This window comes from Rhinolophus ferrumequinum, chromosome 17, assembly GCF_004115265.2.
Source record: "Rhinolophus ferrumequinum isolate MPI-CBG mRhiFer1 chromosome 17, mRhiFer1_v1.p, whole genome shotgun sequence".
Taxonomy (NCBI): Eukaryota; Metazoa; Chordata; class Mammalia; order Chiroptera; family Rhinolophidae; genus Rhinolophus; species Rhinolophus ferrumequinum.
Window position 1 is genome coordinate 15252217 of NC_046300.1, and position 26684 is coordinate 15278900.

At 45.8% G+C, this 26684-nt stretch overlaps 1 protein-coding gene across 2 annotated transcripts in view; it reads left to right on the forward strand.

Annotated features, from left to right (window-relative positions):
• Positions 1–26684, forward strand: part of TRANK1 (tetratricopeptide repeat and ankyrin repeat containing 1) — a 96637-nt gene that overhangs the window by 62647 nt on the left and 7306 nt on the right. For both annotated transcript variants that reach the window (XM_033133008.1, XM_033133009.1), the window contains 9 exons: positions 52–2979; positions 7526–7725; positions 8000–8137; positions 13090–13236; positions 14454–14610; positions 17212–17300; positions 19478–19581; positions 19691–19823; positions 24840–24985. In XM_033133008.1, coding sequence (XP_032988899.1) covers positions 52–2979; positions 7526–7725; positions 8000–8137; positions 13090–13236; positions 14454–14610; positions 17212–17300; positions 19478–19581; positions 19691–19823; positions 24840–24985 — 4042 coding nt within the window. The remainder of the gene's footprint in view (positions 1–51; positions 2980–7525; positions 7726–7999; positions 8138–13089; positions 13237–14453; positions 14611–17211; positions 17301–19477; positions 19582–19690; positions 19824–24839; positions 24986–26684) is intronic.

Below are 26684 nucleotides of genomic sequence, written 5' to 3' on the forward strand. Positions count from 1 at the left end.
TCCCTGAGAAGAGTGGCTCGGCACTCACAGAGTTTTGTTTGTGTCTTTCAGCTGACATCGGTTTTAACTTCCTCACCTACCTGTTGGACCTATTCTGGTCCAACTCCACCGAATTTCACTACCTCAACCCCAACATCCAGGACAGCAATGGGAACACGCTGATGCACATCCTCTTCCAGAAGGGCATGCTGAAGCGAATGAAGAAGCTGTTAGACGTGCTGGTGAAGTTTGACATCAACTTCAACCTGAAGAACAAAGAAGGCAAGGACGCACGGCACCGGATTAAGAAGAATGACCCTCTGCTCCTAGCCTGGAACAAAGCTCTCATGGAGAGCCGGCGGAAGAGCCGGCAGGATGCGGCTGCCCACCCGGGGAAATTGCCGAAGTCTGCGGCCCCTGGTCACATATCTCAGCTCAAGTCCCAGGTTTCATCCAAGTTGCTGCCAGGCAGTGTCACTGCCAGATCCCGGCCTGAAGGAGCCATGGTCCCTGACAGCTGGGAGACTCTCCCGGATGCCCAGATGGTAAGGCAGGAGCCTGAAGCTGTCAGGCCCTGCTCTCTGAGAGACCGCCTAGTGCAGGACATCACGGTTTTGATTGAGCGGGTTGAATTGGATACGTCTCTCCCAAGGGACTATCCTCAGGACTCCAAACCTCTGGAGACTGGAGATGGCACCCAAGTAAAGAAAGATGAGCTCCAGCGAGCCCTAGGGGCGGGGGGCTCTGACCATAGTGGGAACAAACTTGCCGTCCTGGAGGCAGGGGACGGACATGCTCAGGCAGGCCTTGGGGCCTCGCAGCTCATTCCTGTTGGTCACAGAGGCAGGGAGGTCTGTGGTGACCAGGATGACCCGAGCGTGCAGGAAGTTGAGTTCTGCCTCCAGGACTTTGAGAATATGACGTGGGAGATCGAGTGCACTTCGGACATGCTGAAGAAGCTGTCCAGTAAGGTGATGCCCAAGGTCATGAAGAAGAAAATCATCCTGGCTATCCAGCAGCTGGGGAATGGTGAGTGGACCCAGGGCCTGCAGAAGCGGCTGAAGCATCTAAAAGGAAACATCCAGCTCTATGAGGCCAAGCTGGACAAAGGAGCCCGGATGCTGTGGGAGCTTGCCATCGACTTCTCCCCTCGATGCAGCGAGAACCCAGAGAAGATCATTGCCACGGAGCGGAGTTCACACTCCATGGAGAAGTCAGGGCGGGTCTACACGGAAATCATCCGGATCTGGGACATCGTCTTAGATCACTGCAAACTGTCGGACTCCATCAGGGCCATCTGCAATGCCTACAACCGGGGCTTGTCCTGTGTCCTGCGAAAGAAGCTGAAGGGTATCAACAAAAGCCAGGTGTCAAACAACATGAAAATCCAAAAGCGGATACCCCGCTGCTATGTGGAGGACACGGACGCTGACAAGAGCCGGGAGCCCGTGGAGCCAGTGGAGCCCGAGTACTTCCCCCCGGCCAGCGCAGTGCAGACGGAGTACAACATCATGAAGTTCCACAGCTTCAGCACCAACATGGCCTTCAACATCCTCAATGACACAACAGCGACGGTGGAGTACCCCTTCCGGGTCGGGGAGCTCGAGTACTCGGTGATTGACCTCAACCCCAGGCCGCTGGAGCCCATCCTCCTCATCGGGCGGAGCGGCACTGGGAAGACGACCTGCTGCTTGTATAGGCTGTGGAAGAAATTCCATGTTTACTGGGAAAAAGCCGAGCGAGCAGAAAGCCCGCTGCTGGTGAAGCAGATCTGGCCAAAGAGAAAGTTGGAAGTGGAACCCAGAAAGGAGGGTCCAAGTGGAGAGGAAGAGGAGGACGAGGACGAGGATGAGGATGAGGACGAGGAAGGTTCTATGGAAATGGAGACGGTGGACAGTGGAGATGAGGAGCAGGAGCAGGAAAGTGAAGCCTGCACAGGGAGAGCCAGTGGGGAGCCTGGGGCGCCTGGCCACGGGGCGGAAGTATGTGCCCCCCACCATCCTCACCAGCTGGAGCATTTACATCAGATCTTCGTGACCAAGAACCACGTCCTGTGCCAGGAGGTCCAGAGGAATTTCATTGAGCTTTCCAAGTCTACCAAAGCCACCAGCCACTACAAACCATTGGAACCCAATGTTCACAAACTCCAGGACCTGAAGGATGAGAACTTCCCTCTGTTTGTCACTTCCAAGCAGCTGCTCCTCCTGCTTGATGCTTCTCTGCCCAACCCGTTTTTTCTGAGAAATGAAGATGGCAGCTTGAAAAGAACCATTGTGGGATGGTCCACGCAGGAAGAACTGACCATCCCCAACTGGCAGGAGGATGAGGAAGAGGCTGAGATGGATGGGGACACTGGCGAGGAGGAGAAAGTTGTGGAAATGCGTTCATGTGACATCGACCCCCGAGTGTACGTAACATTTGAGGTGTTCACCAATGAAATATGGCCCAAAATGAACAAAGGGAAAACCTCCTACAACCCGGCACTGGTTTGGAAGGAAATAAAATCTTTTCTGAAGGGCTCCTTTGAGGCCCTCAGCTGCCCACAGGGGAGACTCACGGAAGAAGCATATAAGAAATTAGGGAGGAAGCGGTCCCCCAATTTCAAGGAAGACCGGAGCGAGATCTACAGCCTTTTCCGCCTGTATCAGCAGATCAGGTCTCAGAACGGTTATTTTGATGAAGAGGATGTTCTGTACAACTTGTCCCGGAGGCTGTCGAAGCTCAAGGTGCTCCCGTGGTCCATCCATGAGCTCTATGGCGATGAGATTCAGGACTTCACTCAGGCCGAGCTCGCGCTGCTGATGAAATGCATCAACGACCCCAATGCCATGTTCCTGACGGGGGACACGGCCCAGAGCATCATGAAGGGCGTGGCCTTCCGCTTCAGCGACCTGCGCTCTCTGTTCCACTACGCCAGCAGAAACACTGTAGACAAGCAGTATGCCGTCCGCAAGCCTAAAAAGATCTACCAGCTGTACCAGAACTACAGGTCCCATTCTGGTATGTCCAGGCCTTGGGCTCACCTACAAGGGAGGTGCTGGGCATTGACCTTGGGCTGCTTTTGAAGCTGCGGCCTAGCTCTTGCGAGGCTCTTGTAGCTGAAGTAAGGATAGTATTTTGGAGTTTGTTAGTAAGTAAATATGCTCATGAGCAAGAGATCTTATGATTTCTGCCACCACTCATTCTTAGGTTGGCAATTCCAGTTGTGGTTGAGTGGAAATGGAGCACTAAGTAATACATCTTAGGGTGTTTGCCATGACATGAAAACATTGCAGGGGAGCATTGACACTGCTGGAGAACTTTATGAAAGCACTTTGCTTATACAAGATAAAGTAATGCGCCAATTGCAAGTCATTAATCCTTAAAGTAGCTTTTCTTTCAAGAAGAAGCCAAAACACAGGGGTGGCCAGTCGTGGGAGATAATATACACTCAGGTGCTTTGAACTTGTACGTCAGTGGTGCCCCTTTTCTGTGCCAGGCATGATGCCAGGCAGTTTACATCTAGTACCTATGCTTACCCCTCAAACAACCCACGAGGTATGCATCATTCCCCTTTTACAGAGAAAGACAGTGAAGCACAGAAGGTTTAAATAACATGACACCAATGCCAGAATACTTCTTTATGGTTTATAGGGTGCTCACAAATTCTGTGTCCTACGTGTCCATGAATAATATACAGTATTCTTTTACCCATTTAGAAACTATTTAATGGGCTCATGCCAGACATCTTTTTGAAACTTCCTATTTCTGCTTAACGTTGTGTTTTGGGATTTCTGCATGTCAGTAATGTGGAGCTCTAGTCCACGCATTTCTAACTCTGTTCATATTCTATTCTGTGATTATAACACAGTCTGTTGTGATGGACATTAGGTTCCTGCTAATATTTTACTGTGACATGCAATCCTGGAGTGAATTAAGTTTCAACATGGGCTGTCCGTAGCTGACAAATGCTTTCCATTTGTCTACATCATTTTCAAGGATCCTGGTAGTAAGGATCTTACTGGAATATTATAAGATTATTTCATGGTTTCTCCACCTTGGCACTATTATAACCCTTTTGTGATCTAATTTTACTTTTTTCCATGTGGATAATTTGTTGTGTTGATGCCATTTACTTCACAGTCCATCCTTGCCTGTGATTTGTAATGCTGTGCTTTGTGTTTTGTTTTGTTTTTTTCTTTCATACATCTGTGAATCTGTTTCTGGGCTCGATATTTTATTTTATTTGTCTTATGTGTCTATTCGTGGGCTATTATCACACTATTATAGTTATTATAGTTACCAAACTTGTCCAACAGCTCTTTGTAATTTGGATTGGAATTTCATTGAATTTGTTGCTCTTTGGGAAGAATTCATATTTTTACATTGTTGAGATTTCTGAGTCATGACCTTGGCCTGTTTCTCTGTTTAGATCTTCTTTTACTGCCTTCAATAATATTTTATTATTTTCCCCAGACATTTTACACAGCTGTTAGATTTGTCCTATACTTTTTGTTGCTATTATGGCTGCCCTTTTTTTAAAAAAAATTTTTTTTCTTATCAGTTATTACTAGTATAGAGGAATGCTGTTAGTTCTTTTTTTTTTTACAGTTAAAATTTTATTCTGAGTATAGGCATATTTGTATGCTGTTAGTTCTTGTATGTTCATCTGGTATCTAACAATCTTGCTGAACATCCTGACTTTTAGATTTTGGCATTTTCCTACAGATAAGGGCAGTTTTATCTTCTTTTTCATACTTGTTATTTTTCCCCATCATATTTCATTGGTTAAGTCCTTAAATAGAAGCAATAACAGGAATTTGCTGTGTTATTTCTGAAGTTAATGGGGATATTTCTATTAATAACATTTCATCATTTAAGTGTTACATTTATTGTAGGTTTTTGATAGATGCGCTTTTTCTAGATGCGTTTCAGATAGCTATAGTTTGGTGGAAAGAGAAAACACATACATACAACACACACATATATATATATATATATACATATACACATATGTACATATACACACATTCATACACATACATATATACACATACACACTCATACACATATGCGCACACACTGTAAAATTAGATTAAAATCCTGATTTGTTTAGCCAAGGATTCAGAAAATGATTAGAAGCCAGGTGGCCTCCCAGAGTATAGCATACACCACACAACTCAGCCCAGCTTTCCAGGGCTCTCGAAGTTCTCATTGGTGTTACCTATGAATCACAGGATCCGGCTGGGTCTAAGAAGCTCATCTTCTTGTTCTTCCATGGTCTTAGACTGGGATTTGTGTGGGAAGAGCTGGCACAAAGGAATTTATGCTCTTAATAGGAAATATTAGCCCTTGCTCTTCCTTCATCTGTTCAGGAAATGTTTGTTGAGCTCCTACCCTGCTTGGCACTGTGTGACCGAGATGCCTAGTTACTTCTTTGTCCTCAGGGAGCGGCTCTGATGGCACCCTCCTTCCATCGTTGGATCCAGTAGAGAGGACCTGGCATGAGTAGTTGAATGAGCCCCTCTTCTGACGTGTATTCCTGGTTCCGCGGTACTGGTCTGGGACCAGCAGCCTTTATGATCAGCACGATAGAGCATAGCAAAGGGAGTTGTTCCTGTGAACAGTTGTTTTTTGTGTTTTTTGGTTTTTTACCCCCGCTAAGTAACACACTTGGATGATTACTACACAAACCCCATTTCCCACCTCCTATCTTGGAATGGAGGCAAGACTATGGGTATATGTTTCCATATACCAGAAAAAGCCCAACTAATATGTACTAGATTTTAGAGACTTTAGAAAACATAAAATGTTAAAAAAAAATTACAAGCTATCTATAAGGCTACTCACTACTAACATTTTGTTTCATTTCCTTCTGATCTATTTTCTGTATATACATTATATGCATTTATCACACTCATGTATTGATTATGCAGTGAATATATACTATGTGTAGTGACTATTTCTCCCCATCTTTTATTCTTTTTTTAAATTGAGATTCACATAGCATAACGTTCACCTGTTTACAATGTGCAGTTTAGTGGTTTCTAACATATTCACAAGGTTGTGCCACCATTACCACCGTCTAATCCCACAACGTTTTCATCACTCGAAAAGAAACCCCACACCCATTAGCAGTTGCTCATGCTCCCCCACACCCCACTCTGTGGGAACTACTGATCTATTTTCTGTCTCTATGGATTTACCTGTTCCGGACAGTTCATATAAATGGAATCTTACAATATGTGGCCTTTTGTGTCTGGCTTCTTTCACTTAGCATAACGTTTTCAAGGCTCATCCATGTTGTAGGATATCAGGACTTCATTCCTTTTTATGGTGGAGCTGTCGTATGCCTTGAGCATGTTTATATAAAAGTTATTTATCTATTTCCTAGAAGGGCATTTAAGTGGATTTCAGTTTTTCACCACAATGAACGCTCTGATACTTTCATTAATGAAAACCTCTGGCCTTTGCTAGCTCTAAATGGGGGAGGGAACCCCACTAGCAGCTGATTTGCTTGGATGCAGCAGTTTCCAGTTGTGCTCATGATTTCTTTATATTGTATACTTTTAATGATACTAGTATTGGGTAGTAAAATTTCCCTTTATTATTTGTCCATAGCAATGGGGACATGTATGCACACTTCATGGTGTTCTACCAGGAATGTAGTATTCTATCCAGTGCTAGGTAAAGAGCACATGGCCCTTGAGAATAGTGGAGAGATCCAGGATGATCTGTTCAATCCAGCTGCAAATCCTGTCATGGAGGGGTTGAGTGACTTCTTGGACCTCGGCGTCTCTATGAAAACTGGGTCTGTCTGGTTTGTTTCACTGGGCAGTTGTGAGGATTAAATGGGATGGTTTTTATGAAGGTGCCTGTTATACGGTAGTCTTCAGTCAGCATCACTGTCAGTGTTACCTCAGAGCTTAGACAAAAAAATGGGACCCAGGGAGAAAGTTCTTTGGAAAAATCTTTTTTTGAAAATCTTTTCTCCAGCGCTGGGAATTTTTCTTGATATGGTCTTCTCTCAGCTGGATACAAACCTGGTGAAAAAGGGCAGTGGAGGCCTTGGTTGCTGCCCCAGCTAACAGCCAGCACTGCTGTTACCATGGCAATGTTGTCTCCAGTGCTCTAAGCACCAAGGAGAGGGGACAGGATAACTCTTGTTTCCTTACCATCTATACTGGCCCCTTGTATTAGCATTCTAACAGCTTTAATTGTTCAGGTTACATTTCTGCCTTGACTCTTGTTTATGAGGTAATTTTTTCTAATAGGAATGTAGGTCGGGAATGAGGTCCCACAAAACCTTAGCACAGCAACACATCTCTGCCTTCATCCACTGTACCCAGAGTAATAAGGCTCAGGGACGAAGTGATAATCTAATGAGAGCTGGAAATTGGCTTGCAATTATATGTACTATCAGGGCCAATACTGCTTCTCAGGAAAAAACAAAACAAAACAAAACAAAACTGAAATAAACAACAACAGAAAACCCCACAGAAACCAAAAAGCCAGCCATATTGTCATGTTGTTCAATGTCTGACATGTGTTTTCTGTTTTATCCCAGGAATCCTCAATCTGGCATCAGGAGTGGTGGATTTACTTCAATTCTATTTCCCAGAATCTTTTGATCGCCTTCCAAGGGATTCTGGCCTCTTTGATGGTCCGAAACCAACTGTCCTGGAGTCTTGTAGCGTAAGCGACTTGGCAATTTTGCTACGAGGGAACAAAAGAAAAACCCAGCCCATTGAATTTGGAGCCCACCAGGTGAGCTTCTTGGAATTGTATGTTTTGAAATAAAAGGCACCTCGCAATTGAAAAAAGAATAGCCTCTCTCCCAGAATGGGTAAGTTTCGGAGATGGGTGAGTGACTAATTGTTATTAATATTTCCACTACACTGGCTGACCAAGTCCATGCTGGCCTCTTCTCTTTAAAGACATTACCTGCCTCCCATAGAAATAGACTGAGCTTTACCAGATTTCTCTATGTAGAATTTGATGGGCTTTTTTTCCCCTCTCATCTCCCTTTTCTTTTTTCCAGGTAATCCTTGTAGCCAATGAAATGGCAAAGGAGAAAATTCCAGAAGAGCTGGGGTTAGCGCTCGTGCTAACAGTTTATGAAGCAAAAGGCTTAGAATTTGATGATGTCCTCCTCTACAACTTTTTTACTGATTCTGAGGTATGTCGTGCTGAATTCTTTTCACCTAATGCATGTATATGTATGAGCTACACTTCCACTCCAGGAAAAGGAATTTGGAGCTGAGTGGAAGAGGGTTTATCACAGGTGCCTGTTTCTGTTTTCAAGCATCATCCATTTAGTGTGGGGTTTGGAGTGTTTGATGTGGGTTTTGACAATGGCTGTGGGTTGTTTCACAGTGTGTCATGGCTGGTTCTCCCCGTGCCCTGCCCTTCCCTGCTCTCTTGTATTCATCTTCTTCTGAATGCCTGGTACCCAAGTGCCAGCTTCCGGTTTTCACCAGCTGCTGTTATCCTTGACTCTCGAGGATGCTCAAGTTGGAGTGAGCTCTAAGGAGAGCCTTACCAATGAAGGCAAGGTTAGCAGTGTCCACCCAATGAGGAGAGAACTGGGCAAGGTCAGTCCATAGAAAGAGACAACTCCGGGAAGACAAATGAGGCTTGGTTCCTGCACACTGGATCAGGTAATGCGGGGGACAAGAACAGCCGCCCTGTCTGGGAGCTCCCTTCTGGCATGGCTTCACCACCATTGCTTGCCGCCCATGCAGACACTGGCAGTCAGAGAGTCCCTGGAATGACCCCCAGTTACCTCTGGGCCAGCTCATTTCTTCGACTTGATGGTCTTTCTTCCCAAGCTCGGTACATTACGGGTAGAGCGACCAACTCAAGACCATTGTCCAGGGTTTTCTAGCCACTGATTTCTCTTCACCACCGTCTTTGGGTGGGAACTCAGGCTGGCTGCTGACTGTGCTGTGGGGTCTCTTTTGGGGACTTAGCTGACTGTGCCCTGGTCCCTGGTGCAGACTTCCCACTGCACATGGTGCATGCTTGAGGAGCTGGTTTTCATATCCAGGTCAGGACCACCTTTAGCTTGGACACCTTAAAATCTGCCCAGAACTGACCCTTTCCATGGAGTCCTTATTTTCTTTTTTTGATCTTTCAAAAAATGTCATGTTTGCCTTGATAATACCTGTGACGAATATTGCTGTGGGTGCTTTACAGTTTATCAAGTACTTTTTAAATGCATTGTTTCACTTCATCCTCCACCGACCCTCTGAGGTGGGATGTATTTTTATTACCCTCATCCTATCGATAAGGCTGAGGGTCCTGGAAATTAAGTCAATTGCCCGTAGGTGGCAGAGCCTAGAACTGAACTCAGATGCCCTGAGTTCTAAATCTCTACTGTATTCCCTTCCTTTTAAAGTCCTGCATGCAAATCAGCTTCCAGAACCTTCCACACTGAGTATACCATTGCCATACCTTAAGTACATTCCTTTTCTATTGACTTTTGCTAATAAAATCAGATGCAATCTCATTAAGCCTGGAACCATTTTTAATCTCTGAGGACTAACTTCTTTTTCTCATAATATATCCATTGGTCATAGTTGGACCGAGGTTCTCCTAAAAGAGGAAGGGGTAAGACTTTGTTGTTCCTGTCCTTTATTAAGTGCCAGTTGTATGCTTGTGCCAGTAAGAAGCTCAAGGAGCTCTGGACTTAGGGATCTATAACTCGTGGTTGCTTCTGCTTGTGATAGAAAAATCCAGTGATTCTGTCTCACCTTGATCCTGGAAATGGCAAAGACCTGGATACCTTGTCCCTATGCTCCCACCAATGGCTCAGTGAATTGCATGAAGTGAAAACAATCACACATTGAATCTTTGGTGACATCCACTTCATCCCATGTACACTGGAAGAACTTCTAGAAAGACCTCTGATGGGGTGCTTTCCAGGGTACCAGGGAATGTAATTATGCGTCCCTGGTACAAAGCACACGCTCAGTTTATTATTTACAACCTCAAGACCTAAAAGCGGCAGTCAGCAGATGGTAGGAAAGGCTTTAATCAAAGCCAAGAGTGACAAGGATCACGTAAGTCCCTGGTCACCTGTGGTCTGGCTGCTCATGTGGGGTTTCTTCCAGGGTGACTGGCTGAAGGCTGTTGAATAGTAATTGCTGTTTGAGATGGGGGAACTGCAGCGAGCTCCTCTCCATCCCTGTCCTCTACTCCCCCACCCCATTTATGTTTCTGGCAGGCAGTCCCTTTGAAGCACCCGTCAGTTGGGTGCGGACGTGTGGAGGGGGCTTCTTGTTGCCCTGGATTGTGATTCTTCTCTCTAGAGGGTTTATTGTTTCCTGTCCAACCACATGGTCAGTAGCACTCTCTCCTGGAACGGGGAAGGAAACAGGGAATGTTGCACCAAGTCCTCTTACAGGATTTTGCCTCATTTGGAGGAGGGGCAGTCCTTCTCCCAGTCACCCCCATACTCTCCTCCTGTGGGGTCCATTTACACTCTGCCCCGGTGAGGAGTCCTTTCCTTCACACTCATGTGAATAAGACCAGAGGGACTTTGAAAGCCACAGCTTTTATGGGCTGCTTAACTAGCCTAGAGAGCAGGCCCCACAACGCTTGGTTTGCTACCATGTTTCCCTGAAAATAAAACCTAGCGGTACCATCAGCTCTAATGCATCTTTTGGAGCAAAAATTAATATAATACCCGGTCTTAATTATTTTTTGCTCCAAAAGACGCATTAGAGCAGGTGGTCCAGCTAGGCCTTATTTTCGGGGATACATGGTAGTAGAATCTAAGCATTTTTCCTTCACAATGGCTGATCCCAATAAAATAAGCTGGATGACTTAATGCTTCTTCCTTTGTTGCCAGAAGTGCTGCAGGCCTCTATTTTTGTGTCTTCGTGGACATAAAAGGCTCTGTCTTGAAAGTCAAATGTGTTTTATTCATGGGAGCATTTAGTCATGTGCCATACAAGCAGCTTTTGCTTCTCGTTGAGCACTTTTAAAATACACTGTGCTTCACTAGCCCTTCCGAGGTCAGTCAGTCTGTGCCTCGTGCTGTCTGCTAAGAGATCCTCTCAAATGTTAAGCACATGTGTCTTTTGCCTGCTTTCTTTGGCATACAATTCAGTTGTCTAAACAGCTTTACAAAGAGGATAGTCATAATATGTCTTGAAGATGTTTTTTTTTAGTTTCCAACTATTTAAATGGTTAGATGATTCACATCTCTTTAAAAAAACCTGTTGGGCCGGCCCGGTGGCTCAGGTGGTTAGAGCTCCATGCTCCTAAGTCCGAAGGCTGCCGGTTCGATTCCCACATGGGCCAGTGGGCTCTCAACTGCAAGGTTGCCAGTTCAACTCCTCGAGTCCCACAAGGGATGGTGGGCTCTGCCCCCTGCAACTAAAGATTGAACACGGCACCTCAGTTGGTGGGAGCATGGGCTCTCAACCACAAGGTTGCCAGTTCGATTCCTCAAGTCCCACAAGGGATAGTGGGCAGTGCCCCTGCAACTAAGATTGAACACGGCACCTTGAGCTGAGCTGCCACTGAGCTCCCGGATGGCTCAGTTGGTTGGAGCGCGTCCTCTCAACCACAAGGTTGCCGGTTCGACTCCTGCAAGGGATGGTGAGCTGCGCCCTCCACAACTAAGACTGAAAGGACAACAACTTGACTTGGAAAAAAAAGTCCTGGAACTACACACTCTTTCCCAATAAAGTCCTGTTCCCCTTCCCCAATAAAATCTTTAAAAAAACCCCAAAAAACCTGTTGATTAATTTCGTAATTGGTTAGCAGCATAACCATTCTCATTTAAGAGGTAATGTTTAAAGCATTTAATCTAATATTTATATAGTTTAAGTTATGGAGTAACTTAAAGGAGGTAATGAATTGTGTCCACTCCATCTTTTCATCCTTGAAAAGGTACATAGGTGGCAAGTAGCACTATTTGAGGAATAGAAAAGTAAAGGCTAGAAGTGTTAACTAGCTACTCTCGCAAGACACAGTAAAGTATGAAGTCTGAAATTGAAATTTCATAGGAATTCTGAACCTAAATACTGCACGTAATCTGGGTACTTTAGCTTCACCAGGGTCTGTAAACCATGGCCCCGGGGGCCAAATCCAGCCCACTGCCTATTTTTGTATGGCCTGTGGCTCACAATGGTTTTTGCATTGTTAAATGGTTAAAAACATTAAAAGGAAAGTAATATTGTGTGGCACATGAAAATTACATTACATTCAATTTTAGTGTTGAAAAAGAACGCTTTGTGGGGACGTACCACAGCCATTTACGTCCTGACTATGGCGGCTTTTGCCCCATAGTAGCAGAGTTGAGTAGTTGCCAGAGAGACCATATGGCTTACGAAGCCAAAAATATTTATTATCTGACCCTGTAGAGAAAAAATTTGCCCACTCCTGGTCCCACTGTGTTTTTAGGATTTGAGTTTAGGTAAAGAGAAACGTGGCTAAAATACCACCTATTTATCAAGCATAGTGTCAGACACTTGACATTGATTATCTCCTTTCATTTTCCCAACAAACTTCGGTAGTTCTATCATCCCCATTTTAAAGAACAGGAAAATGAGACGGAGAAGAGACAAGTAAACAATTTGTCCAAGGTCACATAGCTAATAAGTGAAAGACCTGAGATATGAATTTGTTCTTTCTGACCTCAGAGTCTAAGTTACACAATGTACCCCACAGCTCCGGAATTTTCTTCCATCCTCGGTTCAATAATTTAGTTAGAACATTCTGCCACATGTGTCTTAACAGCTGACCCTAAAAGGCATCTCTTTAAACAGGTTGTGAAAAGGGGTGAGGACACTGGGTTCCTCTCTCTGTACTGTTTCTTGAAATTCTTTGCTCTCAGCATTCCTTCCAGAAGTGGGTACATGTGCCTGGCTTGTCAGCTGTCTTGGTCAAGTGTCTGGGGGAAGTTTTCCCAGAAGCTTCCCTGGTCTCTGCCTCTGCAACTTGAGCATACTCCCCTCACTCTGAGGCCATATGGTGGCCCCCTCCTCAGAGCTGGGGATGAAGGCCTGGTCCCCATCCCAGGAGAAAAGGGGCTCAACTCTCCATGAGGCCCATGGAGGCTGCGCGTACAGTTCAAAAGTATATTCTGTTGGTCTTTACTTTGTCATCATTATTCAGGCTCACAAGGAATGGAAGATCATTTCCTCTTTTATACCTTCATCATCTGACTCCAGAGGGGAAAACCAGCCACTGACTGAAGTGCCCCTGGAGAAACCCAGCTCCTCTCAGGGTCGGTCTGTCATGATGAATCCAGAAATGTACAAGGTGATTTTCTGCCATTTGTCTACACGCTTCTTTGACAGGGAGCCAGTAAACGAAGCTTGGTGGAGAAGATGAGATTAAAGATGGAGCCTGGTACTTGGTGGGTCTTCCTGTGCATGAGCACTGGGGAATGGAGGATGGCAAGGGAGCGGCAGGGATCTCGGTGGTGGCAAACTCCCTTGTCTCCACAGGGAGCTGGGCTTGATGGGTGGGGCACTTTCTGAAAGTGGAAGGGGTGGGTTATACCTTCTGTTCCTCTCTGGACCTCGGCTCTGTTCAGAAATTTTGTAGTTGCTGCTGGGGAACTCAGAAGGCAAGTCCAGGACTATAGTTAGTGGAGACTGTTGTATAGTTAGTGGAGCCTTGACTATTAAGGAATCTGGCCTCCCTTGCCCTTCACATCTCTGCTTCGTCACCAAGAAGGAGGCCAGAGCTAAGAAGTTTTATGGAGTTCTTGGCAGAGGGGGATTGATGGGGCCCTCAAGAGAATGAGGGTGACATCATGGAAAGCTGAACCAGCAAAAGCAAAAACTGGGAGAAGCTACTGTCCTAGTTTTATGTCTCATATAAAGTATAAAGCAAATAAATAGAATAGCAGTTATCAGGTTATTTCTGTAAATGCCTCGAAGGCTTTGCAGATACAAGAAGTTAAATCACTGCTGAGCTTTGCATACTTGTAGGCAGCCACAAATCTGTTGTTGTCTTGAAATGTTATTTAATCATGTAGATCTTCCCTAGTCCAAGTCATAATCCCCTTATATCCACAGTCCCCAGTCCGGGGGTAGATCATGAGTAATTTAGTTCTAGTGATAGTTATAATATAATAGAAGTATATGACTGGTTTAATTTTTAAAAATCAGTTCCAGTAATTGCTCAAGATGTAACCACTGGGGTAAACTGAATGGAAGGTACGTGGGACCTCTTTGTATGATCTTTGCGACTTCCTATGACTCTATAATATTTTAAAATATGAAATCACAGCAGACCCCAAGGGTGGTCCTGTACTAATGGTGTGCTCCCTGCTAGAGCTTTGCCTGTCTCTTCTCCGGCCACAATGAGCTCCTCAGGTTTTCATGGCCTAGGCTATGGCGCTAGCTACTTCTCTACAATTTACACCTCGTGTTTCTCCCAAATCAGAGTTTTAGCCCATTGAAGTGTGTCACCTTCTCGCTACAGACAAAAGGCTCACTCATCATCTTTTCCCTTCATCTTGTCTTTAGCTCCTCAATGGCGAGCTGAAGCAGCTGTACACCGCCATCACACGGGCTCGGGTCAACCTCTGGATCTTCGATGAGAACCTAGAGAAGCGGGCTCCTGCTTTCAAATATTTCAATAGAAGAAATTTTGTCCAAGTTGTGAAGACAGATGAAAATAAAGGTAAGAGCTCATCAAAATATTCTGGCTGTTGGATAGGAAGCGTGTTACTATCAGCTGTTCTTAGAGTGTGGTATAAAGGGTATCGTTTTTTGAAAGCACTTTCTTTTCTATTCTGGGAAATAAGAGTTGCTATTTATTGCTAAGGTGTGCTGGAAAGTGTGGTCGTAATGGGATTGAAAGGGTTAACTCCTTTGGGGAACATCTTTTATTGTCCTTTAAAAGTGAGGGTCATGGGCAAAGGTTGCAGGAAATAGGCTCTGTTGGGAGAATACAAATTATTATGGGCTTTTGGACAGCTGATTGGCAATATCTATTAAAATAAAGGATGCACATACCTTTGGACCCAGTAATTCCACTTCTAGGGATATATCTTGCGTAAAATCTCAAAGATACATGGACAAGAATGTTCATCACAGGTCTGTTTGTAATTATAAGAAACTAAAAACGACCTAAGTGTCCACCAATGCGAAACTGTTTACAGTGGCTCCTCTGGTTCTAGAATTGATGGGTGTCGAGTTGTTGAGGAGCTATGGATACCTTTTACTTTTCACTTTTATACCCTTCTGTGCTGTGTGTAGTGTTTTGTTTTGTTTTTAAAAAAACTGTTGTCATGTATTGTTTTCATAATTTACAAAGACTAGCTAATTGAAAAATGGAGTGAAGATTTCTTGATAGGATAACTGGGGGAGAAATCAGCAGCCCTTCATGAAGGAGACAATTGTCATCTTTGTTGTGGCTTAGCTATTGAGTTGGCCCCTCCAGGCCACAGTTAATTTCTCCAAAGACAGGGGAAAGCACAGGGCATGGCTGCTGTACAGAGGGGTCTGCTGGTTTCCTCAGCATGTTTCAGCCAGTTCTTTAGGGGGCTATTTCTGCTTACAGCCAATGGCTGAATTGGGAACCGGGATTAGATGTTTTCTTCCTGGGCCCTGACTGCTGTGGTTTAATGGGAAAACTTGAAGGCTTGGGGCTGACCTAGCTTCTTATTAGAACCCTCCACCTGTGTGGCCACAGGCCTTGTTCAGGTCCCACTTTCTCTCCCTGGGCCTTCACTTCCTTAACTGAAAGACAAACGAGTGGGTGGGGCCTACTGTGGCCATTTTTACTCTTCCCTACACTCTTTTTATTCTCAAAGTTTATGTTCTGGCACCCATAATAAGAGATTGTCAAGATAGGCATCTGCTTTACTCTCAAAATTCAAAATAAAAAAGGATTCTAATTTATTTTGTCTTCATAGTATTAAGAATACAAGAAAAAGTACAGTCTTAATTGTGTTACAAGCTGCACATGGTAAAGTCTTTGAGAACATCTGTTCCCGCTGTGCAGGGGAGCTTGGGATGAGCGTAGTGACTGCGTGGTTTGGGTTTCTTCAACGTGGTGCTGGCGGAGTTCACTGGCCCTATGCAGAGAGATACTGCAGGGCTTTGCTGTAGGGATAAAATGTCACCAGGGCACTAATAGTGAATATGGACTCAGAACAAGATGCTGCGAAGTCATCTTTGCTGTGGAGCCTGTCAGCCCGCAAGGAGGGGTCAGGCTCTAAGGCTTAATGTGTGTTTTTGCACCTTCTAAATAAAGCTGGTGCGTCTGCCTTGCTCCCCGGTTAATAGCCATTAGCCTGGATATCTCTAGCCCTCTCAGCTCAGATTTGGCCGTCAGCGTTGTTCTGGTAGTCAGTGCCATTCCTGGGCTCGATGAAGCTGTGGCTCAGACCTGCAGGGAGTGTCGCCCACGGCTGGTGCTGCTCAGGGGGCTGAGGGTGGGGAAGCTGATCCAGTCACCAGCAGGCTAGTGAGGATAACAGACGGGTCTGACAGCAGGTCGTTTGCAATAGTCTGTGTCCACCAACGGGAGTGTCAGATTGCTCACTATGATGAGGGCAAAGTCTGCACATTTGGAAACACTGTAAAATCCTGTCACGTTGTCCCTTGGTAAGGCCCGGCCATGGGACTTTGCTGAGAGCTACATAGCTTTGGATTTTCAAGGAGGAGTTATGAAGCCCTATCGTCTTCTAATTCACAGCCGTAGATAAGGAAGGTAGAGCAAAGTTCACAAACCAAACAGCATGCTTTCTCACCCTCACATCCTCCTTCCAAAACCCACAACCACCTGGCCTGGTAAGAGAATCTATATCTTAAAATGAATGCTAGGAAGACAACTCAGGTGTATTTGTTTGCTAAGGCTGCCATAACAGAATACCACAGACTGGGGGACTTAACAACAGAACTTTATTTTCTCACAGTTCTGAGGGCTAGAAGTCTAAGATCGAGCTGTCAGTAGCGTTGGTATCTTCCGAGGTCTTTCTTCTTAGCTTCTAGATAGACTTCCTCTGTGTGAGCTCCTGACATTTCCTTGCGTATGCGAATCTCCTCTTCTTATAAGAACGCCAGTCAGATCGGATCAGGACCCACCAGAACAGCCTCAATGTAACTTAATCATCTTTTTAAAGTCCCTGTCCCCAAATACAATCACATTCCAAGGGACTTGGGGTTAGGATGTCACATATGAATTTTTAGGTGGGGGGCAAAATTCAGCCCATAACAACAGGTTGAAGTGAACAAATGCCAAGAGAAGCAAATTCACGTTGCTTTTTCATTTTAGACTTGGATGACAGCATGTTTGTTAAGACCTCCACCCCTGAGGAGTGGATCGCACAAGGGGAATACTATGCAAAACATCAGTGCTGGAAGGTAAGCGGCTAGACCCGCAGCTACAGGAGGGGTCGTTGCGACGTGTGGCCTCGTCAGGCCTCATGGCAGGTTTCCCACCATCCCATTTTCACTGTGACCGGACGAGGGTAATGGTGCTTGTGCTACTTCTTCTGAAACATCAGGTCACCCCTCTTGCTCCTTCATTTGGCCACGTGCCAGCATGGGCTGATGGGAAAACGGAAGGTCATGGCTTTCGCCCCACTGAGGAACACTTCTATTTGTTTTCTCCTGTATTCTAAGCTTAAAAGGTTTTGCCGTAGTCATATGGTGTTTTTTAAACTGGAACAAATCGTTCTCTTGTTTTTTTCCCCCCAAATCGATCAGACATGGACTTCGCGGCCAATTTGAGTCTGGTGGGCACAGGTTAAACTTTATCACTAGACTGAGCTGACTGACTGATTTCCGGCCACAAGCCATCATAGTGAGCCTAGCGTTCTTCTTTCAGGAAATGTTGTCACCATTAGTCCTTGAAATATTGAAACCAGCATAAAAAGCTCCATCCTTTTCCCCACAGTCGGCATCCCTACACGTCACATGATCTCAGGTGGGGCACCATGGCCTGTGTGTCTCCTGTGATGTAACGGTAATGATGTCTTCGCCCGCAGGTCACAAACACCTTCAGCTCAACAAAGTCATCATGGGCCCAGTCTAATTCCATCTCTTCCCTGTGTCACCTGCAGCTTGTCAGATGTCCCCCCCTCCTGGTTGCGTGATGGCTTCTGCAGGGCTAAGCACCTCATTTCCCTCAGCAGCACCCCAAGCAAGAAGGAGGGGCAGGCCCTCTCTTCTCGTGTATCTTTTTTATCATGAAGTCCCGGTGGACTTCTCCTTACATCTCATTGGTCAGCACTAGATCACATGTCCATGCCTGGCTGTAAGGGAGTCTGGGAGAGCAGTCCCATGTGACAATGCTGGTCCTTCATGGCAGGCAGGTTCTACCATCAGGCAAGAAAGGGAGGAGTGAGTGCTGTGGGTAACTGACCAACCGTGTTTGCCAGCCCAGGCACGATCAGACAGGAACGCATTGCCCTGAGATTTGACTCTCCCAGGCACCTGCAGTGCCCCATGCTGGTGCAGGAGAGCTTCCTGAGAGAATACCTGAAACTGAATTCTGGTCAGAGTGCTTTCTTTCCTTTCTATGCCTCTGTGCTCGTGTCAGACTTGGGTCCAACTCCTCGAATGTTATAGGGAAAGTGCCTGCAATTTCTCTTGCTACTTCTGAACAAATGTTTTGAGACAGTGATTTCTTGAAGGGCTTGTCCTGCTGCTTTCATGATTCTTCTTTTCACTGGAATGTCATAGAGTTGGACCCTAGTGAAGGTACTGGGAAGTGATGACTACAGTGAAATTGCAAGTCAGAATTTACTGGAAGCCACTGTTGGAGGTGCCTTCTCTCTGACATGCCTGGAAGAAGAAACTCTCAGAGTTTTCTTTTTCCCTATTAGGAGAATTTTGTCTCCTGTATGAGGAAAAATGGTTTTATCTACAACAAGTAACTCCTATTTAGGGTTTATCAGTTACTTTTTGCTGCATGACAAACAACCCCAAAATTTAGTGGCTTAAAACAAGTCACTTATGTATCTCATAGTTCTGTGGGTTGGCAAAACTGAGTTCAGCTGAGTAGATCTTCTAGTCTCAGCTGGGGGACTCATATGTCTGAATTTAGCTGTCAGTCAGCAAGCAGGTTGCTTCTGGGGGTTGGCTGGCTCTTGGCTCAGGTGATGGGGATGAATGGGCTTCCAGAGAGAAATTGTGTTGAGCCCAGAAAAGCCACCGGGTGACTTTGGGCCAATCACTCTGTGTCTCTGACCTGAGATTGCTACTATGTACAGTGAGGAGCTGGAAACTTCTCACACATGGTTGATGGAAGATTAACTGAACGCCTGTAAGATATGTATTATGTACCTTTTCCACGGCTACTGGGTACTTCCAGAAGGAACCTTTGAGTGTGAAGTGTTAGCAGTAACATTGTTGGGCTTTGTCCTCGGAGGCTGTTGTCTTTAGCTTGCCGGCACCTTCCCGCTCCTTCCTCTTAGATTGGGCTGGGGTGAGACTCAGTGCTTTGTCGATGCAAACACAGAATGCCCGCTCTAACTCTTGTTCTGTATGTCACCTCCATTACCTTGTGGGTTCTTGAAACCGTTTGCCTTTTCCAGGTTGCAGCCAAGTGTTACCAAAAAGGGGGTGCGTTTGAGAAGGAGAAACTGGCACTGGCCCACAACACCGCCCTGAATATGAAATCTAAGAAAGTCAGCCCCAAGTAAGAGTCTCAGGTCATTTCGGGTTTGCTCTGATGAGATCAGCAGGTAAATATGTTGGTGTCAGGTCAACGGTTCACGGAAACTCTGTTTTGTTTCCCCCCGTCCCAGGGAAAAGCAAATGGCTTACTTGAAACTGGCTAAGACCTATTTGGAGTGCAATGAGCCAAAGCTGTCCCTCAAGTGTCTGAGCTACGCCAAGGAGTTCCAGCTCTCTGGTCAGCTGTGCGAAAGGCTCGGGAAGGTACGCTGCAGCCCACAGCTGCTCCTGGGAGAATTATAGTGCCCTCGGGCAGGTTGACGGGTGGGCTTTCTACGTCTGTTTGTGTCAGGAAGGGGCTCCAGTCCTCCAAAGAGAGAGAAGTCGGCCCTGTTGACTCTAGGCTGGCCCTTCTTTCTCTACATGCTCAAGTGTTTAGATGGCTCCATATGCGTGTGCACGTGCGTGTGTGTGTGGTGTTCATGTCTGTGGGAATGTTTGCGACCTGATAGTAACAAGTAGCCCAAGTGTTCTGATCAAAGGGGTGATGGGCTTCAGAATATTTCTGCCTTCTCTTCCTCTATGTTCATAGTCTGGGGTCTGCCTGGGTGAATGGCTTGGCATTTACACACTGGTCTTTCTATGTTCCCAGTAATCAATTGCTCTGGAACTGTACCCACCAGGTTGACAGCCACTAGCCACATGTGGCTACTTAACTTAAATGTAAAGTTAATGAAAATTGTAAATAAAATTAAAAATTCAGTTCCTTAGTCTCACTCGGCACATTTCAAGTGCTCATTGTTATAGAACATTTCCATCCTTGCAGAAAGCTCTGTTGGACAGAGCTGATGGTCTAGCTACTCACAGAGTGGTCGGCAGGCTGGCAGAGGGCCACACACTCTTACTTGTCTGAGATAAGATTAACGCAGAAGGTGAAGGGAAGTAGTTACAAATTTTTATAGCCATTTGGCGTTGCTGTGACATCCAAGTGGGGATACTTTTCCTAGTGATTCATCGTTTTATTGAGTTATAATTGACATGTAACAGTGTATTAGTTTTAGGTGCACAGCGTAGTAATTTGATATATATATATATATATATATATATATAGTGAGATGATCGCCCCAATAAGTTTAGTCAATATCCATCACCACCCATAGTTACGATATTTTTTCTTGTGAGGAGAACTTTTAGGATTTCCTCTCTTAGCAATTTTCAAATATACACTACAGCATTATTAGCTTGCATCAGCATGCTGTACATTACAAGGTTCTTTTTTTATAATTGGGGAATATTGGGGAACAGTGTGTTTCTCCAGGGCCCCTCAGCCCCAAGTCATTGTCCTTCAATCTAGTTGTGGAGGACACAGCTCAGCTCCAAGTCCAGTCACCGTTTTCAATCTTTAGTTGCAGGGGGTGCAGCCCACCATCCTATGCAGGAACTGAACCGGCAACCTTGTTGTTGAGAGCTCACGCTCTAACCAACTGAGCCATCCGGCTGCCCCTCCGGAAGCTCAGCGGCAGCTCATTGTCTTCAATCTAGTTGTGGAGGGCTCAGCTCACTGACCCATGTGGGAATCGAACCTGCAGCCCTGTTGTTAAAAGCTTGCGCTGTAACCAACTGAGCCATCCGGCCACCCATAAGATTCACTTTTAATGTATCAGTTGTGATGGATTGGATGTGTGAAACCATCTCGTCCTTCCCCACAGGCGGCATGAGAAACGGTGCTCTAGGCGCCCAGCTGTGGCTGGAGCATTTCCCCTCATGGGCTTTATGACCCTCTAGTAGGGAGGTGGGTTTGCACATCTGTATGTGAAATGTAGTAAGTCCTGGATCCTCAGAGCATCCCAGGCACTGGGTGGCGTGGGGGGACCTAATGGGATGTTTGATGTGTGCCCCCAGTGCTGCCAGCCCTGTCCCATGTTTATTATGGGATGTGACTTGTGAGGGAAATGAGGATGGAGTAGGGATTTCAGTGTAGGTGAAAGTTTAACTCTTAAGATTCCAGGAACTAGAATCGTTTCCAGCCTCTCCATATTCCTTAGCACCCTCCCTCCAATCTCAGTACCACCGCCTGGACCCCAAACAGTGACAACTACAGGGGACAGGCCTAAGCCTCTCACTTTCCCCTTTTTGCCTACCAGAACCTGTCATGGCTACACCAGAGACCCCTTGTTTATCTGCCCACCTTGCCTCCGCCAGCCTGCCAAGCGCTGCCTTTAAAGTGGGGCAGGGTGGAGGGAACCAGGAGGCCACAGAATAGCCCATGTTCCCTTCTCCAGGACCTCAGAGCCTTCAGAGTGTGAGGCCACTCTGCTCCTAGAGACACGTTCCCTCTTCCCTTCCACTTCACAGGCCTGACCTCTGGTGTCTACCCTCTCCCACCAGTACATTCTAAGCCCCACCCAGGGAAAGAGTCAGATCACTTTTTTTTTTAATTAGGCCCCTCCCTGGAAGGGCGTTTGAGCCTCAGCCACGACCAGCCCTCTTGTGGTCATCCCACCAAACTAACCAGTCTGACTCCAATTGACCAGTGTGGTAGCAGCCTTTGCCCAAATCCTTAAGCCAATCACTTCCCTGTTCCCAGCCCCAAATCTGTGCTACCCCGGGGAAGAAATGCTTGGGAGGGGGCCACGGGAGTGTAAGATTTCCTTTCAGGGATTCCTCTGCCTCACCTGCTTCCTGCCTCTCTCCAGAGAGCAACACTGGTTTCCCTGGAAACCTCTCAAGGCCCTTGGAGCAGAGTGGGCCTGAGTGGGGAGCTGCCTCTGAGAGCCTTCCCCTGTCCCTCTCCTCCCTCCAGTTGTGTGCACACTTGGCACCGAGGTGGGCCACACTCTAGGAGTTTTCTCTGAGTACTCAGCCTTGTCAAGAAGAGGAAAGGAAATGGGTGGTTAGATGTACTGATTATGGGGTTTTATTGATGTGGCAAGATGGGTCTAGGCGCTCCCCAGTCTGTGAGGTCTCTAGACCTAGAAGAACCTCACACCTGAATCTTGGGTATACTTTGGTCCTTCCTGTAGTGTGTCTCCTTAAATAAAACCCAGCTAAAATTTACTAGAGGGCCTGGCATAGGTATTTGGTTTCATTTAATTTTGATTTTGTTTTCTCTTTGGATCTCCGGTGCATCAAGCAGAGTTGCATATTGTTAAATATTCAATAAGCAGATGGGCCCCTGCTGTGTACCGGGCACTGTGGGTGCTCAGAGGCCTCTGCCCCTGGAAGGGAGACGATAGAGAGGCCAATGGTATATAAGGTGAGCGGTGATGAGGGCCAGGTGAGAGGAGAGAGGGGTCGGTGTTTTAGACACAGGGCAGTCAGGGAGCTGACTTTTGAGCAGAGACTATGAGAATGATTTCTGGAGGGCCCGGAGGGACAAGGGTCCCTGCAGGCAAAGGCCTCAGGCTGGGAGTGGGTGGATGAGTTTGAAGAACAGCAAGGAATCGTTTGGCAGGAGCAGAGTGAGCGGGACAGAAATGGTAAGATGAACAAGAGAGTGTGGCAGGCACCAATCACGTAAGGCCTCGTGGTCCATGGTAGGGATTGGATTTTGTTCATGTGTGGTGGGGAGCCAGAGGAGGTTCTGATTGGTGAGTGACAGGAAGCGAATTATTCGGATGCCCTATGGAGAGGTCTGTAGGCAGCAAGAGTAGAAGCAGAAGGTCACTTAGGAGAGTCTAGTGGTGGCTCAGGCCAAGGTATGTGGCTTGGAATGCCGTGGTGGTGGTGGAGGTGGTGGGAAGGGGTGGTGTCTGGGAAATGCTGGGAGAGCCAGGCAGACAGGATTACTCGTGGGCTGGATGGGCAGTGGGAGAGGGAGAGGAGAGGAGTATAGGCTTCTGTTCACAGCCAACCCACCCTTGGTGGGTACCAGGCCACGTTCACGGCATTTTACTTTGTTCATCCTCTTCCTCTTTTTAGCCAGTCTCCATTCCCATTGTCTTCTCACCGGCAGCCCTCCCAATACATTTACTATATGTTCCCATATGCACGCATAATGGAAGAATAAATAGTAGTATTTTCTATACCTATATATTTTCGGCTTATCTTAATAACATCTTGCTCTGTTTTTCACTTTTTCCGCCTCCTGCTGTAGTGTTACGGTCTGGCCAGGTTTCTGACCGCGGATAGTATTCTAGAGTAGGCATCCACTGCATTTGAGTTATCCATTTCCCTACTAGTGGACGTCCAAATTGCCACCAACTCCTGGCTGCCACACACCGAACGGTGGCGCAGTGCATCTCCTTCCAGGCCTGTCTGAGACCAGGGAGGTGTTCTGCTAGAGGTGGGCTTGATGGCCCCACGGTATGCGTATACTTCACTCCGTAAGTGAAAGTGAGAGCCACGTGGCTTCCAGAACAGCGGTGCCCCACATCCCTAACCAGGTTCAGTGGGTATTGATTTTCTAACTTTTTCAAAACCTGATGGATGTCTCCCACTGTGGTTTTAGTTTGTACTTCTCTGATTATTAGTGAGGTTGAGCAACTTCATTTATCTGTTGGTCATTCAAGTTTCCCCCACTGTGAATTGCTGGTCTATATCCTTTGCCTAATTTTCTGAAAAATCTTTTTTTCTTTTCTTTTCGTGTGTGTGTGTGTGTGTGTGAGTTTGTGGTTGCCAGAATCCATTTAATATTCTAGACCTGCCCAGCCTAGTACAGTGGCCACTACCCACGTGTGGCAATTAAAATTAATTAAAATGAAATGAAACATAAAATTCAGCTCCTTTGTTGCTTTACCCACATTTCACGTGCTCACTGTTCACACGGGGCTAATGGCTGCCATACTGGATACATAGATACAGGACCTTTTCATCTTCACAGGAAGGTCGATTGGACAATGCTGACCTAAATGTTAATGTTTGTCTTCTCTCCGTTAACTGTATTTCTCATGGCCTTTGTTGAACAGTTTTGTCGTAATCAAATCCATCAGTTTCTCTCCTGAAGTTTGTGTGTTTTGGGTTTTGTTGAAGACCTCCTTTACCTCAAGGTCACAAGATATTCTTATATATTTTCCTCCAATAGCTTTCACCTTAGATCTCTGAGCCAGCTAGAGCTTAACTTTGTGTGTGGTCTATGGCGTGATATTGGGATTTAACTTTATTTTTTCCCTATAAAGAATTAGTTTTCCTAATAGTAGCTATGCGTTAGTGTTTTCCCCTAGAGTCTAACAAATTGCAAGACATATGACCATCCTCTTTATTCTTTAAGGTGTTGGTGTATTTTTAAGATAAAAAGTTACGTTACGAATACTCTAAGAGGAAAATTTTACTCTGTCCTAGATAAGAGATGCCGCCTATTTCTACAAGCGAAGCCAATGCTACCAAGATGCTTTCAGATGCTTTGAGCAGATTCAGGAATTTGACCAAGCCCTCAAAATGTACTGTCAAGAGGAGCTTTATGAAGAAGCTGCTGTTGCAGTGGAAAAGTAGGTTTTATTCTCTCCCTCTCCCTTCCACCTACTCTCAGGGGGGTTGGGGAGGGGCAGCCTGCCCCAGGTGGTGTTGTCCTGCTCTTCTGCAGTGTGTGGACCATGTCACCCTCCTTCCACCAGAGTGGTGTTCTTGGTGCTGGGTCAAGAGCTCCTTCAGAGGAGGACTCTGTGTTCTCCTTCTAAGCTTCAACACAGGAACCGAAGAAGGTGAAGGGTGTAGTCTGAGTGCGTATATGCATAGAACATGCACAGCAGGTTTGTGCTTAGTGGTTCTGTCCTCTCACCTTTACCTGCTCAGTTGAGTTTCACTGTTGGGTGGATGGATACAGGTAAGAGCACTAGGGGGCAGTCAAGACTTTGCTTCGTCATGATCTACTGGCAGATGCTCACCCACGCACTTACACGTGTGTGTATGATACGTATGTACATGTGCCTTCAATTGCAGGCCACATGCATTTCATACATGACCCAGCGGAGGCCTCCTTGAGCCTTTAGCGGATATTCCAGAGGTGAAGTGGAGATGGGTGGAGTTAATGGTTGACAAGGAATCTAGAAACAGCATGAGGTTGGCGTCCCCCAGGAGATCGCCCTGGTGGTATGAGACAGCTAGAATTACAGAGTCTGCTTTTCTGCCTTTCTGTTCAGCAGGGGTTTGAGTTCACACATAGCTCCTGGGAAAGTAGGCTATGGATTGGTTCTGTTTTGCTTTACACCAAGTTATACATGTGACAAACATAATTGCCCCAGAGGTTCAACCCTTAGGTTTTAATTTTTAAGTTTACTTTTATCAAAGTATAACATATATTTTAAAATGTGCACATAATTTTCACAATAAATACACTTGCATAACCAGCACCTCGATAAAGAAATTGTTTTCTCTTTGGAAATGGAAAAGTAGGTATCCAGTGCCACGGTTGGTAATTGAGCATATTCCTTTATCTAGGTCTTTGGGGCCATTGCGCATCTGATACACACAATGGGTATATATTAGTCAGCTCAAACTGCTCTAACAAGATGCCACAGATTGGGTGGCGTAAACAACAGAAATTTATTTTCTCATAGTTGTGGAGGCTAGATCAAGGTTCCAGCCAATAGGGTTACTGGTGTGAGCGCTCTTCCTGGCTTGCAGGTGGCTGGCTGCCTTCTCTCTATGTCCTCACGTGGCCTTTTCTTGGTAGCACATGTGGGAGTGGAGGGGATAGGGTGGGAGAACTTGCTTTCTGGTGTCTTTTCTTATAAGGACACTAATCCTGTCAGATCAGGGCTCTAACCTTATGACTTTATTTAACCTTAATTACTTCCTTAGAGGCCTCATCTCCAAATACAGTTACACTGGGGGTCAGGGCTTCAACACAGGAATTTTGGGGACACAAACTATCATTCTAGAACAGGTGCCAGCTGTGACATTTATTGGGTTCCCAATTATCAGGGTGCTACACAATGGTGTGAGTAATGGACCAGGCCAATGCCTTGTGAGTTCATATGACAAAACTGATGGAGAGTTGTTTTTTTTTTTTAATACTTTTAATTATTTATTTAACTTCTCACTTTTCCAACAGAGCACTGAAGAAGCGTAGATTTTTTTTTCCCCCAGAAACATTTTTTTGGTCCCTTATTACTTTATTTTTTTCAGCTTTCTTAAGGTATACAATTGAGTTTTTAGTATATGTGCTGCCGAAGCGAGCACTATAAC